This window comes from Psittacula echo, assembly GCF_963264785.1.
Source record: "Psittacula echo genome assembly, chromosome: 7".
NCBI classification, from domain to species: Eukaryota; Metazoa; Chordata; class Aves; order Psittaciformes; family Psittacidae; genus Psittacula; species Psittacula echo.
Window position 1 is genome coordinate 13,537,198 of NC_137740.1, and position 22,082 is coordinate 13,559,279.

At 38.1% G+C, this 22,082-nt stretch overlaps 1 protein-coding gene across 1 annotated transcript in view; it reads right to left on the bottom strand.

Moving 5' to 3' along the window:
* Positions 1-3,809: 3,809 nt before the first annotated feature.
* PIGK (phosphatidylinositol glycan anchor biosynthesis class K) overlaps positions 3,810-22,082 on the bottom strand; it is a gene marked incomplete at its 3' end in the record, with an annotated part of 68,533 nt that continues 50,260 nt past the window's right edge. The window contains exon 11 of the mRNA XM_080622670.1: positions 3,810-3,926. Coding sequence (XP_080478796.1) covers positions 3,810-3,926 — 117 coding nt within the window. The remainder of the gene's footprint in view (positions 3,927-22,082) is intronic.

Genomic DNA, 22,082 nt, shown 5'->3' on the forward strand with positions numbered 1-22,082 from the left:
AGTACCAGGGAATGGAAATCCCTGACTGCTGAAACATGAGATGGAAATGGGCTCAATTTGCAGACACCCTACAATGGAACTCAAGCCAGATTATACTTGCTTTTTTGTAATCAATAACGGAGACCAGCTTTGGGGGCAAAAAACAACTGACAAACAAAACCCCACAAACTCTCAGAGTCCCCTCTCTGGAATAGGTGTGCTATCACTAATGATATTTATAAAGAATAGCCCATGTTCTTTTCTTATGCCGACAGCATTTCATGGTGACAGCCACATAGACACAAAAAGATTCTGCTGGCATAGACCAACGAAATCCTGACTGCTCATGGCTCTGGCTTCTCCACTGATTTTGTGGAAATCTCACTGTTGAGCCTGTTACACAAGTGTAGCTTAGAGTCATACATTTGTGTAAACATTTGGGCATGGTCATACATTTGTCATTCAGAACAGCATCCTCAAATGTATACAGCATTTCATAGAGTTCAGAACTCAAATGCAGATATGACAGAATGTGTATGTGAATATCACCCTACTGTTAACTTACCATTTCTTCAGTTCAGAAATAGTAACACCTTTCAATATGTGATCCTGAAAAAGCTGAAATGAAATGAAACAACTTACATTCTTATCATCCATAAGTATTCTAAACAATATCTACAGCACTCGCTGCAAGACCTGTCAATGCAGTTACATGGTATATGGTGCAGACATGAATATATGAAATCTTGCGAGCCCAGGCATGCTTGGTTCACAAACCTATCTACGGAGACTCACAAAATGCTGACATCTGACTTTGCTCTAGAAGTTTCTATGCAAAGAAACATCAAGAAACTGCCATCTGGCTTGTTTGCTGGATTCCATTAAAAAGATCATCTGTGCACAATGGAGGAAGCATCTCTATTGCATGAGCACACTGTCTGGCCTGCAAAACACAAATGGTTTGTAAGTGAGAATGACCTAGCTGGTTCCTGGAGCCCAGATCCGAAACTGAGTTCGAAGGGCTTTCAGGGAAAATTAAAAGATTACAAGATTTAAATAAATAAAGAAATAATTGTACAAACCACATTTACAGACAATTCTGTGACATGTCTGTACTTGCTTTCAGGCTATAACTATTCAAGGAATAAAAGTTATCACAGTATGGAAAATACCGTCTCATAAGTCTATCACAGGCAACTTTATGGTGATTCTGAGAACGATCTATTTAAGCTCCCCACTCTGTGCATAGAAAAACATTGGAATTGCCTGAAGCACAGTTTGCTGCATTCCAGTCAAACTGTTGTTCTCACTTCAATTTAATCACCTTCACAGGCACACTTACTGAGTGCTTCTATTCATAAATTGCATTTTAATAACCCACCTAATTGCCTCCTTCTCCCCCAGCAAATAAGCTTTTAAGAAGACAGCATCTTTGGCATCTTCTGCTACTTGCAAAATTCAGCTGAGTTCTGTAGATGTTTCTATCTATGGCTTCCTGCAAAAGGTGGCTGAAAGAGGGAAAGAGAAAAATTGAATAAGGCCTGAGGAGCCTGAGAAGCGTAATTGCAACTGAAGCAAGGCACAAAGCTCTATCAGCTTCACTTTAACCACTTTTTAAAGTGTGACAAAACTTGCCTATAGAATAAATATTTGATTAAAAAATATTCGTTACAATTGAAAAAGAGTATCAAAGGCTGGATTAAAAAATGAAAGGTAAGCAAATCCTCTCAGAAATTCTGTAGGATTCATTTCTGTACTGGGTCTACACATTTCTATAGTGTCTATCTGCATTTCTATACAGTCTGTCTACAACAGATCTTAGTCAATTGTTGCATTAGAAATAGCTGGGGGGAGGGGAAAGAATGTGTTCCGAATTTCAGAAAAGTCACCATTGCATCAGGTTTTGGATATAAAGTCATTGCTTATGAAAGGTGCTATCCAAAAAAAACAACCCCAAACCCCATACATTGTGTAGAGACCCAAGCTCCAACACCTGCAATGCTGCTCAGGCCCATCCATCACTTCCAGCAACCAGAGCTTTCATCTTTCACAGGAAGCTGCATTGCTGTTGGCAGGGGGTACCTGTGCAACAGTTATACAAAAACTGCTCATCAGCAAACTGGGAAGAATCCTCTAATATTACTTAGCACAGAATATCAGTTTGCAGAACTATAAGGATAGTGGTGTAGAAAATCTTTCGGTTTATATGCAAATTAATTCCTATTCCTGGTGCTTAGTATGAGCTACTGAAAACAATCGCTGCTGTTCACCAAAAAGCACAACAAAGGTGTAGCAGGTGAGTGTTTACATCCTGATACAGATCATTTTGTACTTTTATCCTCTCCAAGCCTAGATGGTGTATGGAGAAAAAAAATAAGGTTTTAGTACTCAAGAGCTGTACTGCACTGCTGCTTTCATTGTTCTCTGGGAATCAGCCCTTGGATGCAGCTGGGAGCCTCCACAGCTGCATCCTCTGCACCCCCCCACTGAGCACCTACACAGCTCTGACAAGTTTGCTACCCCGGACCCAAGGACATGATGCCACAACAAACCTGAAAGAGAAGAAAAAAGGACAACAAAAATGTTTATGTTCTCAGATTTGCCTGTTTTGTGCAACATGAAAATGCTCAACACCATATTCTAAGAGAAACATATTGGCTCTAACATTATGTGTGATTATAAATATTTCCTAATAACTTTTAGAAAGCTGTATCTAGCATTTACACTATGTACGCATCATGTAAGCTTTATTATGAATAAGCTACAGAACAGGTTCCAAAAGCATACTGCAAAAGCGATCCTTGCTGGCAGACTTGTTTCTATACATGCACTGTTTGCCCTTCTCTTCGCTAATATCAGTATATTATGCAGACAAAACCCTTTTAGCATACATTCACCAGTAAAAACCCAAGAAGAACAAATCAGTATGCCAAAACAGGATTTACAAAACCTAGGTGATGAAGCTCGTTTTCCAAGAGCTCAGAAAAACAGAACGATTTATAACATTTTTCATTCTGATGCCAGAGTTGATTTTCTTCTTCTCTGCAAAAATCCAATGCACTGAAGATCCCGAAATTATCGAAGTCCATATTGTATGCAGTGAAAAATACCACACCTGTGAAGGGTTCCTCGTGGACATGCTGAAGTCACAGTTGCATTTTTTTGGCACATGTTTTGAAGTTAATTCAGTGAGCTCATCATGTATTTTTGTTTCACCTTCACCAAGTCATAGAATCCTAGACTCAAAACTGCCTGAGGTGAGAGGACTGATCTAAAGGTCGTATTTAACAGAGAAGAAGAAAGAATAAGAAAAAAAATTCCATATATTCTAGGGTATGATTATTTTTGTGAAGAAAGCTTTCAATACATCATGCCAAAACCTGCAAAATGGCTTGACATTCATAAAATGACACCTTAAATAATATTCTGTGCAATGCCTAGTTCTTTAGTGGTAGGTTGGCTACTTCTAAGATTTACTTTGATATATGGGGAAGAAAATTTGCCCATTTACAATTCACAGCCTCAGAAACTCTGTTACTTGGTTTAGGTCCATCCTCTTTTTTAAGTTTATCCAGAAAGAAAAATTGCTCAGAAAAGCATTAAAATGTGTTTAAAACAAGACAACATAAAATGGTATCTCTCACCAGTAACATTAAAATCATTTGTCAGACTCTTTGCAGAAGAAAGTACAGAAGACATGACTTCGAAAGAACTTTTAGAAGCAATCTGAACACTGTTTTTCACTCCAGCCATAACACACGTACAGAGAACTCAGGTGACACCAATGAATCCAACATAGCAGCCAATGCAATCATCTTGTTTGTTTGAATTCAGAAGACGTGTTTCATGTGCTTGATTCCGTATGTTTTGAAGAAAACTATGATGATCAGTGCCCAGAGTCCTAAAATAAATCCTCCAGGAGGATGCCAATCCTTTTGTTTTGGTTTCTGAAAAAAGAAAAAACAAACAAAAAGAGAAGAACAAAGAATTCATACTCAGTTTTCACATCAAACAGGCACCATGTTGATCAAGTGCAAATAAAAAATGCCCTTGCAGTAGAGAAAAATACCAGTAAGCTGTATTTCTTCCTGAAGCAGAGGCATCTTTCTTCTTGATGTGCTGGCAAAGCTGGGCAGGAGGAGAGCTGCCACTCAAGGAGGGAGGTGAAGTACCACAAAAAGATGACCAGAACTATGCCTGAGACACCACTTTGACAGTGCACTTTGATCAGTATTGTGGGACATGTTCAAACTTATTTGTTTGGACTGAGTTTCTTGTGTCTGGCCTCATGTTAATACAAGAAAAAAATGCCGTATGAAAAACAGTTCCTACAAGTGGAACTGGGAAAGAGAAAAGAGAGTACTGTTTTCCCAATACTTAGAATGTTTTTTACTGCTCCTTTTGTACTCAGAATTATATGAAAAAACCAGATATCTAACCACATGAGAAGCTAAGATTCATTACTGCAGGAATATAATAAAACAAAACAGGATTGGTTTTAATGTCAATCACATTTCCCAGGGGCCTCATTGAGACTAACTGCCTTTTCTTAATGTAGAAATAAATTCTTCAGTTCAAATACCTGTCCCTTCAATAATTTTTTCATCTTCAGTAAAAAGCAGTACACTGCAATTTGTTAGGGCCTTTCCATATCACACTTAGCAGTAAGACAAGATAAAACTTGCCTGTCCTCTTCCTCCTCCTCTTCTTTAAAGAAATTCTCAGATAGTCCATATTCAGTGAGAAATGCATTGCAGAAGGTAAGAGCTGCTGTGTGCCCCAGGATCTGCCCCTGGGGCTAAGAATAAGGTGCAGCTACAAGAATGCAGAATTTTAGTTAAGAACATCACGACAAAACTATCAGAATTACCATATTCAGAAACAGAACTCAGCCCCTCTTGCCTGTGCCTCCTCTTGCCCTCAGCAGGTACGTTTTACAGATCTCCTAGGCAGACAGGGGTGATTTACTATTACAATAATAAACACTGAGGTGCTGGCTGAGCTTTTTATTCCTGCCTTCCTGCAAGATTTGCACTATTTTGTCCTTGTATAGAATGAGACGCAAGGGGCACAGAGAGTATTCTGGGTTTGTTGCACTTAAGTCAGTTTGAAAATTCCCTTTCTGCCCTGTGAAATAACTATTACAAAAGATGGTACCATTTCAATTTCTGCATGAATCTGTGTATGTGAGCTTGTTGTCCTCCACTAAATGTAGCAGGTGGCTGGTGAACTTCAATGCAATAAGGAACAGTTTGCAGCGTCTGTTCTTTCAGAACAGCTTCCCTATCAACTAGAAAACAATGTTTGTTGATTGCTCTGCTCCTATTTTCTAAGCTACAGAGGTTTAGCTTTAGGATTTTTCCTTCAAGTATTATGTTTGTAATTAAAAATATAACGAACAGCCATGTCACCAAAGACACCCAAAGAACCTGGCAGTCTGAAATATCAATGATTTTCCTCTGATACAGGAATCACAGAACCAGCATTACAATTTATATCAACAACAACAAAACCAAAGATACAGCAAAGATGGTGTGTGTATACACAAGCCCCACAATCTCCTAAGCAGCACTCATCATCATCACTCATCATCACCGTACGTGCTGTTGGTAATCTGCCACCTCGCTGATACTCACAACCACACATCTCCACATCAGCAGAGAAAACCAACTCTGCATGTTCAAGAAGGCTGCCAGCACACCTCGCTTCTGAAAGTAACAGAACACGACACTTTTCCCCACAAAAGAACTTTCTTGTTTAAATCCTCCTAATTAACCCATATCCTTCTTGCAGTGCCTGTTTCATCCATCTCTTTGTACTATCAATCTTTCCTTTCTTGGATCTCAGACAAATACCGTACCACAAAGTGGCACCTGACCCTTCTAGACAAACGACTTCAATTTGCAGTCTGTGACACTAAAAGCCTCTCTCTCCTATTTTGTATAGAACACATAATTTAATTTCTTTAAAGAATTTATATGAATAAATATTTATAAGGTGATCTATGAGTATGGTTTTACATTTTTTCATGCCATATACTGAAGCCTCCATGAATTCCACAAGGAAATGGAGGCCAGTGCAGTGGTGGCTCTACACTGGGAAATCAAGGACACGCATACAGTCAGTTTAAAGCCATGAGGTGCAATGTTAAAATGGGAAGACTTAAAAACATGAAGGAATGACAAAAAAATACACGAGGCTACACAACAGCCTTTAAGATTACTTAGTATTTTTAAAAATAAATTATCTTCATGAGAAAGGTTTAAAGGCCCAGAACTGAAATCTACGCACATACTAAACCACAGTAAAAAGGCAAAGAGATGAAACTCTGTTGTACATCTCTAAGTCAATAGTGAGGTTAATTGAGCACAAAATTATACTGAAATATGCCAGGATTTTCCACTAGGGGCATACAGACATCAAAATCTTTTGAATACCTAAAATGGAATTACACAGATTCATCTCTAAGCCTACAAAGTATAAGAGCTGAAATAGGTAATTTTCTTTAAATTAACTTGATCATAGATTCCCAGGTTCATCACTGAATTAAAAATGTAGTCAGTTGTCAAACTGACAAGTTCATCCTTCTACAATCATGACAAATATAACACAGAAAATGTCAGTAACAGATCTTTGTCCAGCTGGGCACTTCAGCAAGCAGCAAACAGCACTAAAGCTCCTTTACAAAAAGCTGCATTTTGCTCCTGCGAACCAAACTCATCTCTGTGTAAAATGGAGTTGCTGCTTCCATCAATTATGTCAGCAAGTTGTGCTTGTAACACAGGCTGGCAAAGAGCTTTCAGCCAGCACTGCTGTAAAGGCAGACCCAACAGTTCTTTCCTCTTGGCACAGCTGTGTCACTACCGAAAGCACTGCCTGTATACTTCTGTCAGTGAGGCAGCAGGCACTGCTCCCAGCCGTCACAGCAAGGCCAGCAGTGTTGCATGATGAAGTCAGAGGCCAAGGCATGATGCCCTTCTATGAACATACCTAAGCCTTAACTGCATTGCTGCAGAAAGTGCTTTGACTGTTTTGTGCAGACAGGCGAGGAAGAGTCACAGAGATTTCTCCTAGTGGGAAAAACTATTAAAGCAAGACGGAATCAATTTAAGAGCAAATGAGTAAATTTCCTTTTTAGATCCACATACCAGAAAAATGGTTTAGAAAAAACAGAGTTTCTTTCTACGCTTACACCAGTTCTACAGCCATAAACAGTTCCCAGATAAGCTGTTCCTTTGCACCAAGTTTAGGATTGATCAGAAAGAACTAGTGAATATAAAGGTGTTACCAGATTCCTAAAAAAACCCCCAATAATTCAGTATTTATCCTATGAACATTCCCTAGTTCAGAGTCTTATTCCAGCGAATTTCTGCAAAAGGCAATTTTTGAAAGTCGGGCATTTTCTCACTTGAGAGGAAATGCTAAAGGGATAAAAAATGTGAAGTGTTGCAACATTTTCCTTAGCAATTAATTATGTCTCTTATTATGCCTAAACTGATGTGAGAATGTGTTCTATTAAAAGACTACAGATTGGTTACAGAACTTACAAATGATGCATAATTTCTCAAATTTGGGCCTGATCTGGAGGAGCAGAAGCAATAGCTCTGTTGGCTCAAGTTACTCTGAATTTCATTGCTGTGGTTCCCACCTCACAACTCAGTATACACCAAGTGCTGCTTTTGTAACTGACATAACAGCTTGGGTTTGCAATATACACAATATAACGCCAACACCCTCTTTATCCCTTGAATAATAGCAGGTACACACTGGTGAAATGCACATGTAACACAGTACAGTGTGTCAAAATGAACAAATACAGTTAGCAGCTTAAGGGCTAGTCGTTATCGAATTGCTGGAGATTCCAAATTAAAAAGATAGGTAGCTAAGCAACAGCAAGCTTCCTCCTGTGAACAGTTTTCTGTCGTATGCTCTCTAGTTCTGGTAGACTCATTATCCTGTGGAACTTAAGAACAGTTAACAGAGAGTTGCTCCAAGTACTGTAATTAAGGAGAGGATAAAACAGTATATTTTCAAACTGGATGGGTCTGGAGGAACCCAAATGCAAAGTATCCAAGACTTTCAATGAAGGTGTTTCATAAAACATGCAATACTTGTTACTCCAATTAAAATTTTGAGCTTTATGCAAAAAAAAAAAAAAAAAAAAAAAAAAGAAAAAGCATTAAAGCTGAATTAGATTAACGTAATTAGATTAAAAGTGGTTTAATTTTAAAATGTTACATCACAAAAAAAAAGAAAAGATTTAAAATATCATGTATTAACATTTCGCATGTAAAACACTATGTTAAGTGCGATTATAATCCATATCCTACAGTCCTCTTCCAACAGAACTCCCTTTGCATTAGCGTCCACAGTCAGGACAAAAATAAAGGTACAGAAAGGTTCGGGTTAAACTCATAATCCACATTGGGATGGCAGCAGTAGAGAAAGCAGTGCATATAGTCTGGAATGTAGTAATTCCCAAATGGAAAACGGATATGCAAATTCTGCAGTCTCCTCCAGCACCTTATTCTAAACCAGGCTTTAAGAAAGTGAGCAAAACCTTAAAACTGACTGTGCACATCATCCTTGTTACAGGGAATGTCCTCCCCAACCTGAGGCAGATGGTGTGTGCTTGTACCACGAGTGCAAAATATTGTATGCAACTGCACGAAACTAAACCACTACAAGTGCTGTGTTCCAACGAGCCCATTAAAGTGGCAGCTATTGTATTTCAAATTCTTAAATTCAAATGCTTAATTGTCTCTGCAGTTTCAGTGCAGAGTGCCCTAGACCCAGTTTTGGCCTACTTACTGCAGGACATGTGGTTTAAGATGTCACCCAGGACACTGGGGCTGCCTGGCAGAGAGCAGAGCTACGGCACAGTGAATCCTGTGCACACCCCTCTGTGGGGTTCGCCACCTCTACTAGTCTTGGGGATCAGGAAGCACTTGAAGGGAAGTGACACACACTTGTCTGTGTGGTGCTCAGCATCGTTGGGGTGTATTTTATGTATTTTGGGGTGTAAATTTCCAAGTTTTCTTTTTGGTCATTCTCCATTTAAATGAACGTTTATATTTCTTCCAGTACAATACTAAAGGTTTTCTTTCTTGCATCTCAAGATACCCAGTTTTATGTTAGGTCTGTGTTAAAGACCAGCACTGAAATTCAAAAAAAGAAAGATCCGCATTTCAAAACAAGTCTTTGAAATCCAAGGTCAACCTTGGATGCAAAACTGAACCAACCAGCCTGCTTCTCAGCTCAGAGAAAAAAAACAACCCACTGATCTCAAGCTGAACTACAAGAAAACCCTTTGGAAAAGCCAAATCCTGCTATGCAGTGCATTGTGCCAACAGCACACCATGTATTTCCTTGAGGCACTCCATAATAATTCAGGTTTACTTGCAATTCAAAATTTCAAACTCGGTAATCCTCTCAATTCTTATGACAAAACACACAACGTTTTATTTCAGGCTGAATCTGTATGTATCACAAGCAAATTGCCGCACAAAGTATGTCCTCAAAGCTTTCAGTGGAAGTATGCACTTCTAATTTGTCAGGTACAGTTTGGATTTGCGGTCCTCACAGGGGGTGGGGGAAATCAAATAACTCCAGCCATCTAGTAATAGTTTAGTCCTCTTTTGTGCCCACAGCAAGATTAAAGTTGTAAGAGAAATCCAACATAAAGGGTGCCTGTTAATCTGCAAAACAATTTAAAGGAGTTTTGTCTAATCTCCCAGTTTGCATTTATTAACCACAGTTCCATGATTATGGATATCATCAATATTAATACAGTAATGAAGAAAGTTCACTCATCAACAACAAAAAAACTCAAGAACAACACAGGAAAGAAAAGCAGTTTAATGACATTAATGTATCAATGGCAACAACTGCATTTTAAATATTTACTTTGAAACTGTATAATCACCATAATATAAACTACAACATCGTTATGACAGCTTTAGTTTTTCATTTCCTTCTATGATATGTAATCTATAACGGCTTTTTAGAAATGTACTTCTACTTATCATTCTCTACTTTCAGTGTTATCTTTCAGCATTTCATAGCACTTCAAAGTGCTTTCAGTGGTTTAACAATTATTCATTAATCTTCCAACCTGTGACGCAATACATAATATACTTCCTCTAATCAAAAGGAGCTGGGATCCCAGCACCTGGGATCCAGTGCAGTTTAATTCCCAGACCAGCCAGTGCTCAGATGACTGATGCCTGCCTGGCAGACACAATAGGGGTTGTACTATGGAGGCTCCAAACCAAGGTGTGTGATCCAAAGCTAGCAAACACATCTCTGTACTGGCAGCAGCAACCACTCAAATCTGTCTTTGACATACCAGCTGTGCTCAGGTATAAGGTACAAGGGCTGAGCTCCTGCCTGTTCAGCTGCCAGGGAGTTACGTTATGGGACTCATGTATGCTTTAGTTTGAGATGAAAAAAGTCACAATTTAAAGTTGTTTTTAAAAAAACCCACGACTACCTCTATTTAAGGTATATTGAGCTTAATTTTTTTTAATATTTAATCAAATTCATACTTTCATATGAAGCCACAATCATGATTTTTTACACATTACCTAAATCCACAGCAAATACATGAATTGCATTGGCAAACACAAAGCTTCAGGCCAGCTGAAGCATGCAAAAATAGAAGAGGAGCAGCTTAATTAAGCAGACTCAGTATTCAAAATTTGGCCACCACCACTTTGAGAAGAATCCTTTTTTAGTATGTTTATATTTAATTAATTTAAGAAAGAGGCGGATTATTAGTAAAAGCAAGACTAAAGGCATTCAGTGCACAATGCCATGCCACAAACAGAATGATAAAGTTCCTGAGGGCCTTAATTGGAGGGGATCAGAAAACAACAAAAATACACACTAGTGAGGCAGAGCTCAGTGGAGAGTACCTCCCAAAATGATCAGATATGAAAACAACTCACTCACTGCTACTGAAACTTCGGGTTAAGCAGAAAGAAATGGCAGCTGCAAACAACAACGGAGGTGAAAAGGGTAGTTAGGGACCGCTAGAGGGACAAAGATATTTTGTATTCACAAAACTACAAGTGCGTAAATAAGGCCAAGCTATTCTCAGAGCACTGTTTTCCCAAGCAGCATGCACTGCTTGCTTCCCCTGAGAAAAGATTACTCCAAGTCTATGGTGCAGATGTTGTTCACACAAATACAATGCCATGTTGCCAGTGGGAGCAGAAGCAGAACCAACCTCTGAGCTCAGCAGAGCCAAGGCAGTACATGCATGCCTGATCTCCTTCCTACCTGTTTCAGCCTGGGATGATTTCCCCAAGTTCCAGCCTCACTCAGCCCAACCCTTCTAAGGAGCAGAGCACTCCCACTTCTTCCTTGGAAATCTGATTTAGATTTCCCACAGCATCTCTCTGGACCAGAAGGTGAGTCCATTCAAATGCTATCAAATCAATGCATCTGAGGCAGGGTTTTTTTTTCTTAATCTCATATAATTAATTGCATGCCTTAGAACTTCCATTATGAAGTATAATTTTGATCATTAAAATTCCAAGTTGTTTCTGTTTATATGGAGAAACCATGATGTTCATAAATTATTATGCTATTCCTTTCAAAGAAGTAGTGATGCTTCTAAACACACTTCTTTTTTCCAGATATCCCATGAGTATCTATTCATTTATTTCCAGGTGACAGGCTGTATTAACAACAGATGTTAGAAAACATTAGATCTTATACTCAATATTCCATATTGAGTATAAGATCTAATCAAATATCTCAACAGCTACATTATAAGAAACCGGAATTCAAATAAACATGCCTTATTCATGTGGCTTTCACTGCTCATTTCTTAAAGCTCTACAATTCTAATTTTAAAAGTTCTCCTTTGCCCTGAGCTGTGTACTACATGATACGTGTGTGCAGCAGAGCTCCACATTTTCTAGCTCCAGCTCGCACAAGTCAAACCGACATTACATTTAGGTGGCTGGCATGAAAAAATGGATGGAGCAGGGCTGAGGCAAAAGGTGCCTGCACATTTATATGAGCAAGATCAAATATGGCCGTGGGTTTTTTGCAAAACATTTTCATTTTCAGGGAGAAACCAGTGTATTACAGCTGGTGATAGATTGGTTTGTCCCCCATCATCACCCAGCTTTTGAAAGGCGATTTTTGCATTCAACAGTTTTGCACTCATATGCCAGACAAGTATTCTCACTCAAGTTTATGTTGTACAGACTTTCTATGTGAGCAGAAAAAAAGGAGAAAGAACTATTCTGAAATACCAACCTAATACTTTCGGTTACTCTAGCTGCTATACAACCTCAAAATTGAATCATGAAATATAGACAAAGCAGTTGCACATAATTACACCTACAGCAGAAAGCCATTTCTGTTACGGCTGGTATGTCAAAGAACAAAGAGACCCAGAGAGCAGATCCGTTCCTGCAGAGAGTTTTTGTAGGCAGCTGTCATTAGGGAAGAATGGCAGATTTATGGTATCATACATGCTCACTGTTCCCACATGGCATTCACATGACACTAGGTTCATCAGTCAAATGGGGCTTAAAGACCATCTTTCTGGAAGGATGAATGAGCACAGCTAATACACACCCTTCCAGACTTCCTTCCAAAAGGTTAAGTCTTTTAAAAAAGATAAAACCACAGATGGTCTTATCTAGTGGCACCATTCCTGCCAAACAGCTAAACTAACCACAGGTTAGTGACCTACTGACATCACGTGTCACTCAGTCCCCTCTAAGCACTACTCATCATTTGTCAACCATGTATTTGTAGATGGTCTCCTGTGTTAAGCACTCTCTCCTGAAAACACACCATCTCACTATATCAGAGCCCACCACTGGAGCCTGGCTTCTCCAGGGACACCAGAGAAGAGACCGCTGTCAATGTGCAGGGCCTCTCAGGCCAGGGGAAGGCTGAAGGCTGGCTACGGCCGAGTGCCACACACCAAGCAAGAAAGCCAGTCACTACAGAAGTAATCACTTGCACAAAGCTAAATCACAACCTCATGCAAAGAATTTGGGCAGGAACAATGATGCGGGATGCTGTCTTGTCTGTCCAACAGTATGAACACAACTGCTCCATTACTGGAGTCTTTATTCATTTACCCCTTCCATTCATTCTTCAAATGGAAATAATTTCATCAAATTTCAACCCTCTGAATTATTTAGGAAAACAATTCTAGACAGAGCACTAGAGAGCAGCCTGCCAATATCTCTATCTCTGGCCATTCATCAGTCCTGTCAAGAGCTTGTGGGTTACACTGCCGTGTTCCTCACAGCATGCTACTGAAGGGTAAACAAAATATAATTAACACAAAAAATCACCAATAACACCTCGCTAAGTTTACACAGTTAAGTGGGATAAATGAGTAAATATATTTGGAGCTAACACTGCCTGCACCTGAGGAAGTGTTCAGAGAGGTATCTGTCATCACAGAACTGCAAAATATGTCAAGCTAAGATTGATAACATTTATATTTTTTCCTCATAATTGTGAGCTTATTGGTAACAGCTACTTTTTATGCTGCATAAGCTCAGAATAAATACAATAGACAGAAGAAAAAACCTAGCAAAACTGTTACTGCTAATTTTACTACTCAATGAAATACCATTTAAATAAACACTGTCTATCAGAGAAGCTTTCATGTGCAAACAATAAAAAAGTAATGATTAATAAAAACTGTAATGTGAGAAATGAAAACGTTACAGAACACTGAACTGACACCAGAAAACAGAATTAAATCTTGCATTGTGGACAATCTATAACATACTCCAGTAATCTGCTTTATAAAGAAAGGCCCTGATCCTGCATGTATTTAGTGACAGGTAACACAAATTAAGTAAGAACTTAGTCTTACATTTAAATTACATATGTGCTTACACACACACTAGTGTTCTTTCAATGCCAGTGCAATCAGTATTAAACTATAAAACAAGGAATGAAGACTAAAAATACTTTGCCCTTTGCCTAAGGCTCTAACAAATCCCCTTCTTCTACTTCGCGTAGACATCTGAGACGCACTTGGCTTTCTTATTCCTGGCACTATTATTCCAGGCACACAAACACAAAACACCAGAAACCTGTAAAACGGAGAACTAGTTTAACAGCCAGAACAGATGCTGACCCTCTTATCCAGGCTGTGTCTCGCAAAAACTGCACAGCTATACTGTATTTCTATCTGGATAGTTCTAAGGAAGAGCTAAGAAAGAACCAGACTTCTCTACAGGTACATGTGTTAAGAGAAACTGAAAGTGGACCTTGTCAGAAGCCATTCAGCAGTCTCAGGAAAAGCGGTAAAGCACAACATGCCTCATCCCTGTGATACAGTAGATCTCTGTCTTTTTGCCAGTTTCTACTGCAGACAAAGCCAGAAAAATCCTGAACAGGTTGGGCATAATTTGGAGATGCCAAAGGCAGTCCATAGCCAAAACAGGCTTCTGCAGAAAAATTAGCTGAAAGCTAGGTAGTAGACTCTTTCTCTGCATATAAACAGCGACCAATGTTACCACTAACCAATGACCACTTACTATCGCTTACTTTCATGTTTGCCAGTAAGTGTCATCCCAAATGCAAAGCTTGTTCCAACAAAGATTCCTCCTATGGAACAGCAAAACTGATCACCAAAACGAAAGTGACTCTGGAAGATTATTTCTTCTGTTAAATACTGTATTTACTAAAAGAAAAAGTGATTTAATTTCCCATTTTGCTAAATCAGTTTTCCTCTAATTACAGAAGTCCTAAAATTCAATTTAGGTCAAGCATAAATTTTATGTTACTACACTACCACTTTATAGGCTGTTATGATACAGACAAGATTTGCTATTTTTTAAACAAATGTAGCACTAGCGATTAATTCCATGATATTTTCAGCTTTTAATTTACATTAAAAGACAATAAATAAAATTATTGAGAAACATTTTTTTAATGTAGACTTTTACTGCTACTATTTACTATAATAATAATGAACATGATAGTCTCCACAACCCCAAAATTCTACTGCTAGGAATTAAGCTTTCTCGCTAAGGTTTTGTAGTTTAATTGTCTATAAGTAATACTGATATTTGGTACTTGGCTGTAATTAAGAACATGGGAGCCATTCTTAGAATACTATTTCAATCCATTAGGCAAATTTTCTCACTATGATATGAAAATTTTCATCTACTTAATTAGCACACCTATTCCTTCCAAGCCTAAGTGCACCTAAGCTATGTTTCATGACGGCCCAAGGTAAAAAAAGAAACCACAACACATCAATTATGCCTCCGCTCAATTGTACAACTATTTTAAAATGTGTGAACAGTTAAGACAAAATTGAAAAATTACCATAATAGGCTTTGACACTTCCCTGCTTAAGCAAAAATTAAATCTAACTCCCTGTTTTTATGCAAAGCCTTTATAATTTCTCTAATCTCAAGTTCCCATGAGAGAGAACACAATACTTTCAAGTACAAGAGTGTGAGGCTTGGCATCTTCTCTTCTTAGTTATGCAGTTTATTTGATCGAAGTCTAACCTGCTAAGCCTCCCTTTGTGCTTAATATAAGCCATCCTCAGTGGAAATACAAGTTAATTTAAGAAAAATGAAGTTTTTAGGAAGAATGCATTCTCTTGCACAGAAAGCTTCACTAAAGCAAAGCTTTTTTTACATGGAGCATCTGTTTCCTGAATTGCTCTGGAACCTGCAATAAACTAAAAAGCAGCAAAATTTTTAAAAGGTGCTTTTACGTGTGAAACATCATAAACATAAAACCAGCGTGATGGGAGTAACGTATTTATCATTTTACAGTATGTTTTCCAGTTTCATCTCACATCGTGCATGAAGACACTCTACCAATGTAATGAATTAGCGTGTTTTAAGTGCAAGACATTAAGCATCTTCTGTTTTATTGATGGTGACTATTATTAAAATCTACTGCTCATGTTACAACAGTAAATCAGCCATATAGCTGGTATACACTTCCATACACTGTAAGGTGTGTGGATCACATACTAAATTCACAGAATTATTTCATACATTTCTTTGCCCTGAACCACAGCTGAAGTATCTGTACATCAGATACAGCAGCACATGGTGTATTATGATGCCTACAAACATATTAAGGTCACAAAAAGCTTGGGCGCATATTTAGTCTATTCCCATGTGAAGCAGAGGTGTATTATTTGCATACCATTATGCACTGAAAAATCTATTCAGTTATCCCCACTGGAGACAACTCACCACAGTGACCTAAATAGTATTCACTTTTCCTATATTTGAAGGAACAGCAAATAAATTGGACCCAGTGCAGATAAATCCAAAAAGACTCAGAACATCTAAGAATCCAGGCTTATAAATGACAAATGCAAATGAATGCAGAGTAGGGTATCTCAAAAAAGTCCCATGGAAGCCAAGAATGATGAAAAAAGTGAATTATATGCTTAATAGAGGACTACAAAGTTGAGGATGAAATGGCTGGAGAGATAATTTTAGCAAAAAAGATCTGACATAAGCCAAGATTATTATGATCACAAAGGAGAGCAAAGAGTCTCAAATCACAGAACTCACTTAAAAATAACCTTCTTACATTTGCAGTGACAGCAGCAGTTCTAATATCATCTGCCCAAAACAAAGCAAGATCGCTATTGATACTTTTATCTATAGCACTGTGCAGCAATTCATGTGACATTAGCAACTGAGACCCGTGGGACACGTACATATTGCTTCTTCAGTAACAGCTGCAATATTGTGCATACTTTCTGTAATCATGTACATCTACTAACATGCTGTAATTGTTCTCCTCATTTATATTCCCTCCATAATTACAATGTTTTGATTAAACATCTACCAGCCTCTACTCACTCCCTTAATTCTAGTTAACCTTCCTAATTTCAATATAGCCACAAAGAAGGGAGAACATAAATAAGGTATCTACATACTTTGTGCAGAAAGTCAGAAGAGATTAACATAATGGTCCTTTACGGCCTTAGTCTGCAAATCAGAATCTCTCACTGTTAACCTTCTTTTGCTTTTTGCCAACATGCTATGTGAAGTTTACTTTAAGCTGTAAGCATTTTTGAACATGTCTCTTTCTGTAAAGCTCAAACATAGCTACAGCACAATAGAAACAACAACCACAGTTTTAAAATCACACTTCTGAGCAAGTTGCAAAGCCCAACAAAAGGGGATCATGGCACAATCAGTCCAAAGCCAAAACAAAGACAAAGAAAGATCAATACTGCATATTGAAAGGTTTGTGCACACAGGATCTTCAAACACAGGGCTGATTCAGATAAAAAAAAGCACAGATCATTTTTATACATAAAATAATTTTTAGAGGTCATGGTCATACAGTTACTACCAATGCTCCAAATGCAGATATTTGAAGTTCAGATGAGTAAACAGCAAAGATCTACAGCAGTCCATAAAGCCTGATGTATGACAGTCCCTTCCTGAACCTCTTCCTTCATTTTACATCTTAGATAGTGCTTATTAAAAAGAAACACTTACAGGAATTACCTGTTAACAATTATAGTTACTAATAAGCCAGGGTACCTTTTCACGTATTTTTTAATAGAACATCTGACAATTCTATGTGCTGGTGGGTATGAAACTGATGTCTCATAACCCATTAAAAGGATGATGCTACATTCACATATAACAACTCACATTACCACTGTTCTAAAAGGCAAACTGCGCACTCCCATGATAAGCACAAAAGCTTTAAATTTACTTCAGTTTCAACAGAGTAACAATTATTTTCACTCTCACCTGCTCATGAGAAATACAAGCAAAAAATTTCAGGGGATATACATACTCTCTATCAATTTGGGCTGATACCAATTGTATATGGCTTTGGAAATGCTATCTTCACATCCCTAGACGGGCTTTTTTAAGGAGTAGTTTTCAGCTCACTGTTGCTTAATGAGCACAGGAATCTAACAGGAAGAGTGCGGCCACTGGAGGGGCAGGCCCTAGTTAAACTACTCCGAGCTGCCTGTCAAACTGATATCCCATCCTGTGCCAAAGACAACTGAAGATACAATGCCGATTTTCAAATGTAAGGGTTTTCATGTGTCAGGGAAAGAGAATGGAGACATGACCTCAGAAATCTGAACAGTTCAGTGCAATATTTCTTTGTCCAAACGGTAGGAAAAATGCAGCTGAAAATAGTAATTTTGAAAACACTGCATCAGTTGCATCTGCTTCTGCTACTACCTGTCCCTGAAGAGGTGACTGTTTTTGAGGAAGAACATGGTCCAGGGGTTATCATCACCTTGCTGGATGCCGCTTGTGTGAGTAGGTGATAAATTCACATTCCAAGAAATGACAGCAGAGACTGGACCCTACTGATGCCCAGACAAGCTGATAACGTACATGCACATCAAACGGAACAGTTTCATAACTGCTTAACTAACTGTTCTTGACCAAGCTGTGTAATAGGAAAAAAGAAAAAAATCTTTCATTGTTTTTAAAATATACTCTGGTTTAATCTTTAAAAATGGAAGGAAGGAGGCAAAGTTACATATTTTAATGTGTAAGTAGGGAAGAAAGGATGGACCGTGCATGCAACATTTCTGTCAAGAAAAAGCTACTATTCTCCAATGTTTCTGGATAGCTGGCTTACGGAAAATATTTAGTGTGGTATATCTGGTAGGAAATGGTTAGAAACAAGAACCCTACAACTGACTGTTCAGGTTCCTCATGGAAGAGACCTTTCAATGCATTTCTTTATTCATTGCATTGTATTCAGCTATAATTGGAAGAATTTAATACTATTCAATTCCCCTGTAATGCTTGGTCAGCAACAAAAAACACTTATGCTTCTTTTCTGTCTCTGCCAAGCAGTGTTGTGTGCAGACAAAAGAAGAGTTTGCCGGGTATGAATATTTTGTTGATCTTTTCCTTACAGAAATTAAGTTCCTCATAATTACTGCTAAATTTTTAAGATTTGGGAAGCAGCATCTGAAAGAAAACTAATTCCAAGATACGTATCTTTATTGTGTCTTGAAGTTTAATCTAATATTTGAGTTTAACAAAGAGATAAAGAAGCAGAACTTTCCCTGTGCTTGAGAAGTGGTAAAATAATGATCCTGGGTAGAGAGTGATCACCCGCAACAGTCGTTTAATAGGAAGATGGAAGAAAAGAGACTGCTTTACTAGGCCTCTGCTTCCAGAGGGTTTCCCTCATGCTCAGATGAAAAACAAAGCAAAACAAAAGCAGCTGCGCCTTGTCTGTAAAAACAAATCATCAGTAATTTATGCTAACTCCACATCATTGTATTCTGTGATTGGAAAGAACTGATGAGAAAAACAGCAGCAAAACAAAAAAATTGCTGTTTAAATCTTTAACAAAAATGCTGCACTCAGAAATATGCTCTATTTCAGGAATGTTAAGACTTTGCTCAGGAGGCTTCATTAGGCTAACGGTGCTACTTAATTTCTGAATAAGAAAAAAAAGAGAGAAACAACCTTTTGTTTGTGTGCACTACCAGCTTACATATAAAGGTCCTGAATAGCATCACTGACTGCAGTAGTTCCCTGAATGCCTGAAAATATAGCTGAGAAAGGGCAGCTATAAGGCAATGGGCAAGGCACCAGTGCAATGCCTAAATTTTAGAGTTATGCTTTCAAGACTGTATGAACATGTGATGGGTTAATTTTCATATTGAGCACCTCACAAAGATTGTAAGCCACCTAAAAATACTTTAATGTTTGTGAAAACATTTAAGTCTGAGACTAAAACTGTCATGTTACAGATAATGAAAAATACTTCAGAAAATCTATACAACAGTGTGTTCTGTTTTCTTAATACTGTTTCAACAATTTCTGTCAAATGCTGCTTAAGAAAACCTCTCTCAAATCAGCGTGAGAATGGAATAATATCAACAAATGCAATAAACTAACACCCTTCTACTATGTGAGAACAAGGTCCTGAGAATGAATGAAAACTGATCTTCAAAGCAAAAGGATTTTATTGGGGTGGGGGCAAACTCAACACAGAAGCACAGAAATTACAGAAACAAAGACCTTGAAAGACTTAATACAGAACTACAACTTTACAATCATCATTGATGGCCATCAGCCTGGGCATTTATAATTCTGGAGATCCCCCTCCCACCTGCTTTCTTAAATTTCTTATTTAATTTCCCTTATTGTGGCTGCACTCAACACCCTCAAAGTGGAGTGGATGTGGCCACTCCCTAACGTCTCTGAGCCTAAACTCAGCAAAGCTAATGGTGCTCACGGGAGTTGCTCAACTGGCATCTGGAAGAGTGACACATTTGCTCAGCAGGGTTAGCATCATCTCCCAGTAATCTCCTGAGATTATAGAACGCATTTTCCAATGAGGCTTCTACAGAGATGCTACAGAAACGCACTGGTTAAAAACCTCTGCAAATCCAACAATCTTAAGACCTACCTCCAAAAGGAAACTCAATCTAATTTAATTAGAAATTACATCCAACACTCCCCCATGTATTCCCCCACATAGGAAAATACTCAGGAACGCTATTTTTAAGTAACTGTGCAACTGCAAGCCATGCCAAATTTAAGTAAAATCTGCAATTGCTACCACAGGCTGGAAGTCAGTTTCCTGAAATACCATCCTGTTTAAACAGCATGTCACTTTATCTGCTTAATATTTTACAATAGACACAAGCATGCAAGTTGATCATGATCTCAATTTGCTGTTTCATTTTGTTTTCAATTATAACAACATCAGGAGATCTGGCATTTATCCACTGAAATGTGCCTTTCATCAACAAAACATTCTTCAATCAGTAAGACACCTGTAACAATTTAAGTCCTTTCAATATCCTAAATCCCAGTTAGGCAAAATATGTTAACACATACTGACATTCAGAGCACGAGCACTGGCACTGAAGGTAGGTACTTTTATTAAAATACCCTGCTGAACTGGAAGGCCAGCAATGAATATCCTCTATGATAAATGAAAACAATCTTTTCCCCATTCTTTCATCTGATCTCTTTCAACTAAAGACAAGTGCAGAATTAAAGTAGTCTCTCCATCCTCCCCCCTTTTTGGGAGGGAGTTGTGTTTTTTGAAACAGAAATCAGAAGTACATTTCTGTTCATTAGTGTAACAGCTTTAAACATACCAGAGATGAAGTACTGAAAGGAATGTTAGAAATCACATGTAAACACCCAAGGAAAACATGTAGACTTTTAATAGTGTTCAGGAGAATATATTTACAGTGAAATTTTGGATAGAACTAGCAGCCACACTGGCTAACAAATACAGTTAAAATGCACTTTGGCATTATACTGATTCAGGATGCCTGTCTACCAATGTGAAATTTTAATGTATATTTGTTTTTATTTCTGCCTAGGGGTAAACAAAACACAGGTTAACATGACAGAAATCTTAATCTGATACAGAGCCAACAACAAGGCCCACACTTAAACACAGTGATTATTTATTTGGACGGAGCATCATAATTCCACAAATAGTATTCATTGCTTTTACCCATGTTATTTTTTATTTCTTCTATTTTCTTTTTTCTTAAAGTAAAAAAATATTTGTTCTCATAAACTTAACATGGGCCTTGCACTCACCACACATCCCAATTGTCACAGGTCCCTCAGAAACAACACATTATAATGTATGTTGCACTAATTCACCAGGACACCAGTGCAGAGTATACTTAGCTGATTACAGCTGCTAGAGGCTTGAAAAGGGCATGTACACCATTCAAACCCAGCGCACGATGTCTGACTTCTTGACAAGACAGCTAAACAATGAACATTTTATTCTCTACATCAAGGTTGTTTGCAGTTCTTTTGGGTCTGTTCTGCTGCTTTGAGCAGACCACAGCTCTGTACTGCCAGTAAATCTGTTATAGTAAACAGGTAAGAGTACATAAAAAACAGGCTTTTGCCTTTCCACAGTGCAATATTCTATTGCAATGTAACACACAGTAGCCAAATGAACCCTCTGCGGTTATTACCCACCTAATGTAGTAAAAATATTACTATGACATTTTGTCTGGTCGGCCATCTTAAAGGTTAATTCTGTTTCCTATTTGAGATTTTCCTCTAGGTGAGCCAATACATGCACTTTCTATTTACTGATTCCAAACAACCCTCAAACTGTTTCAT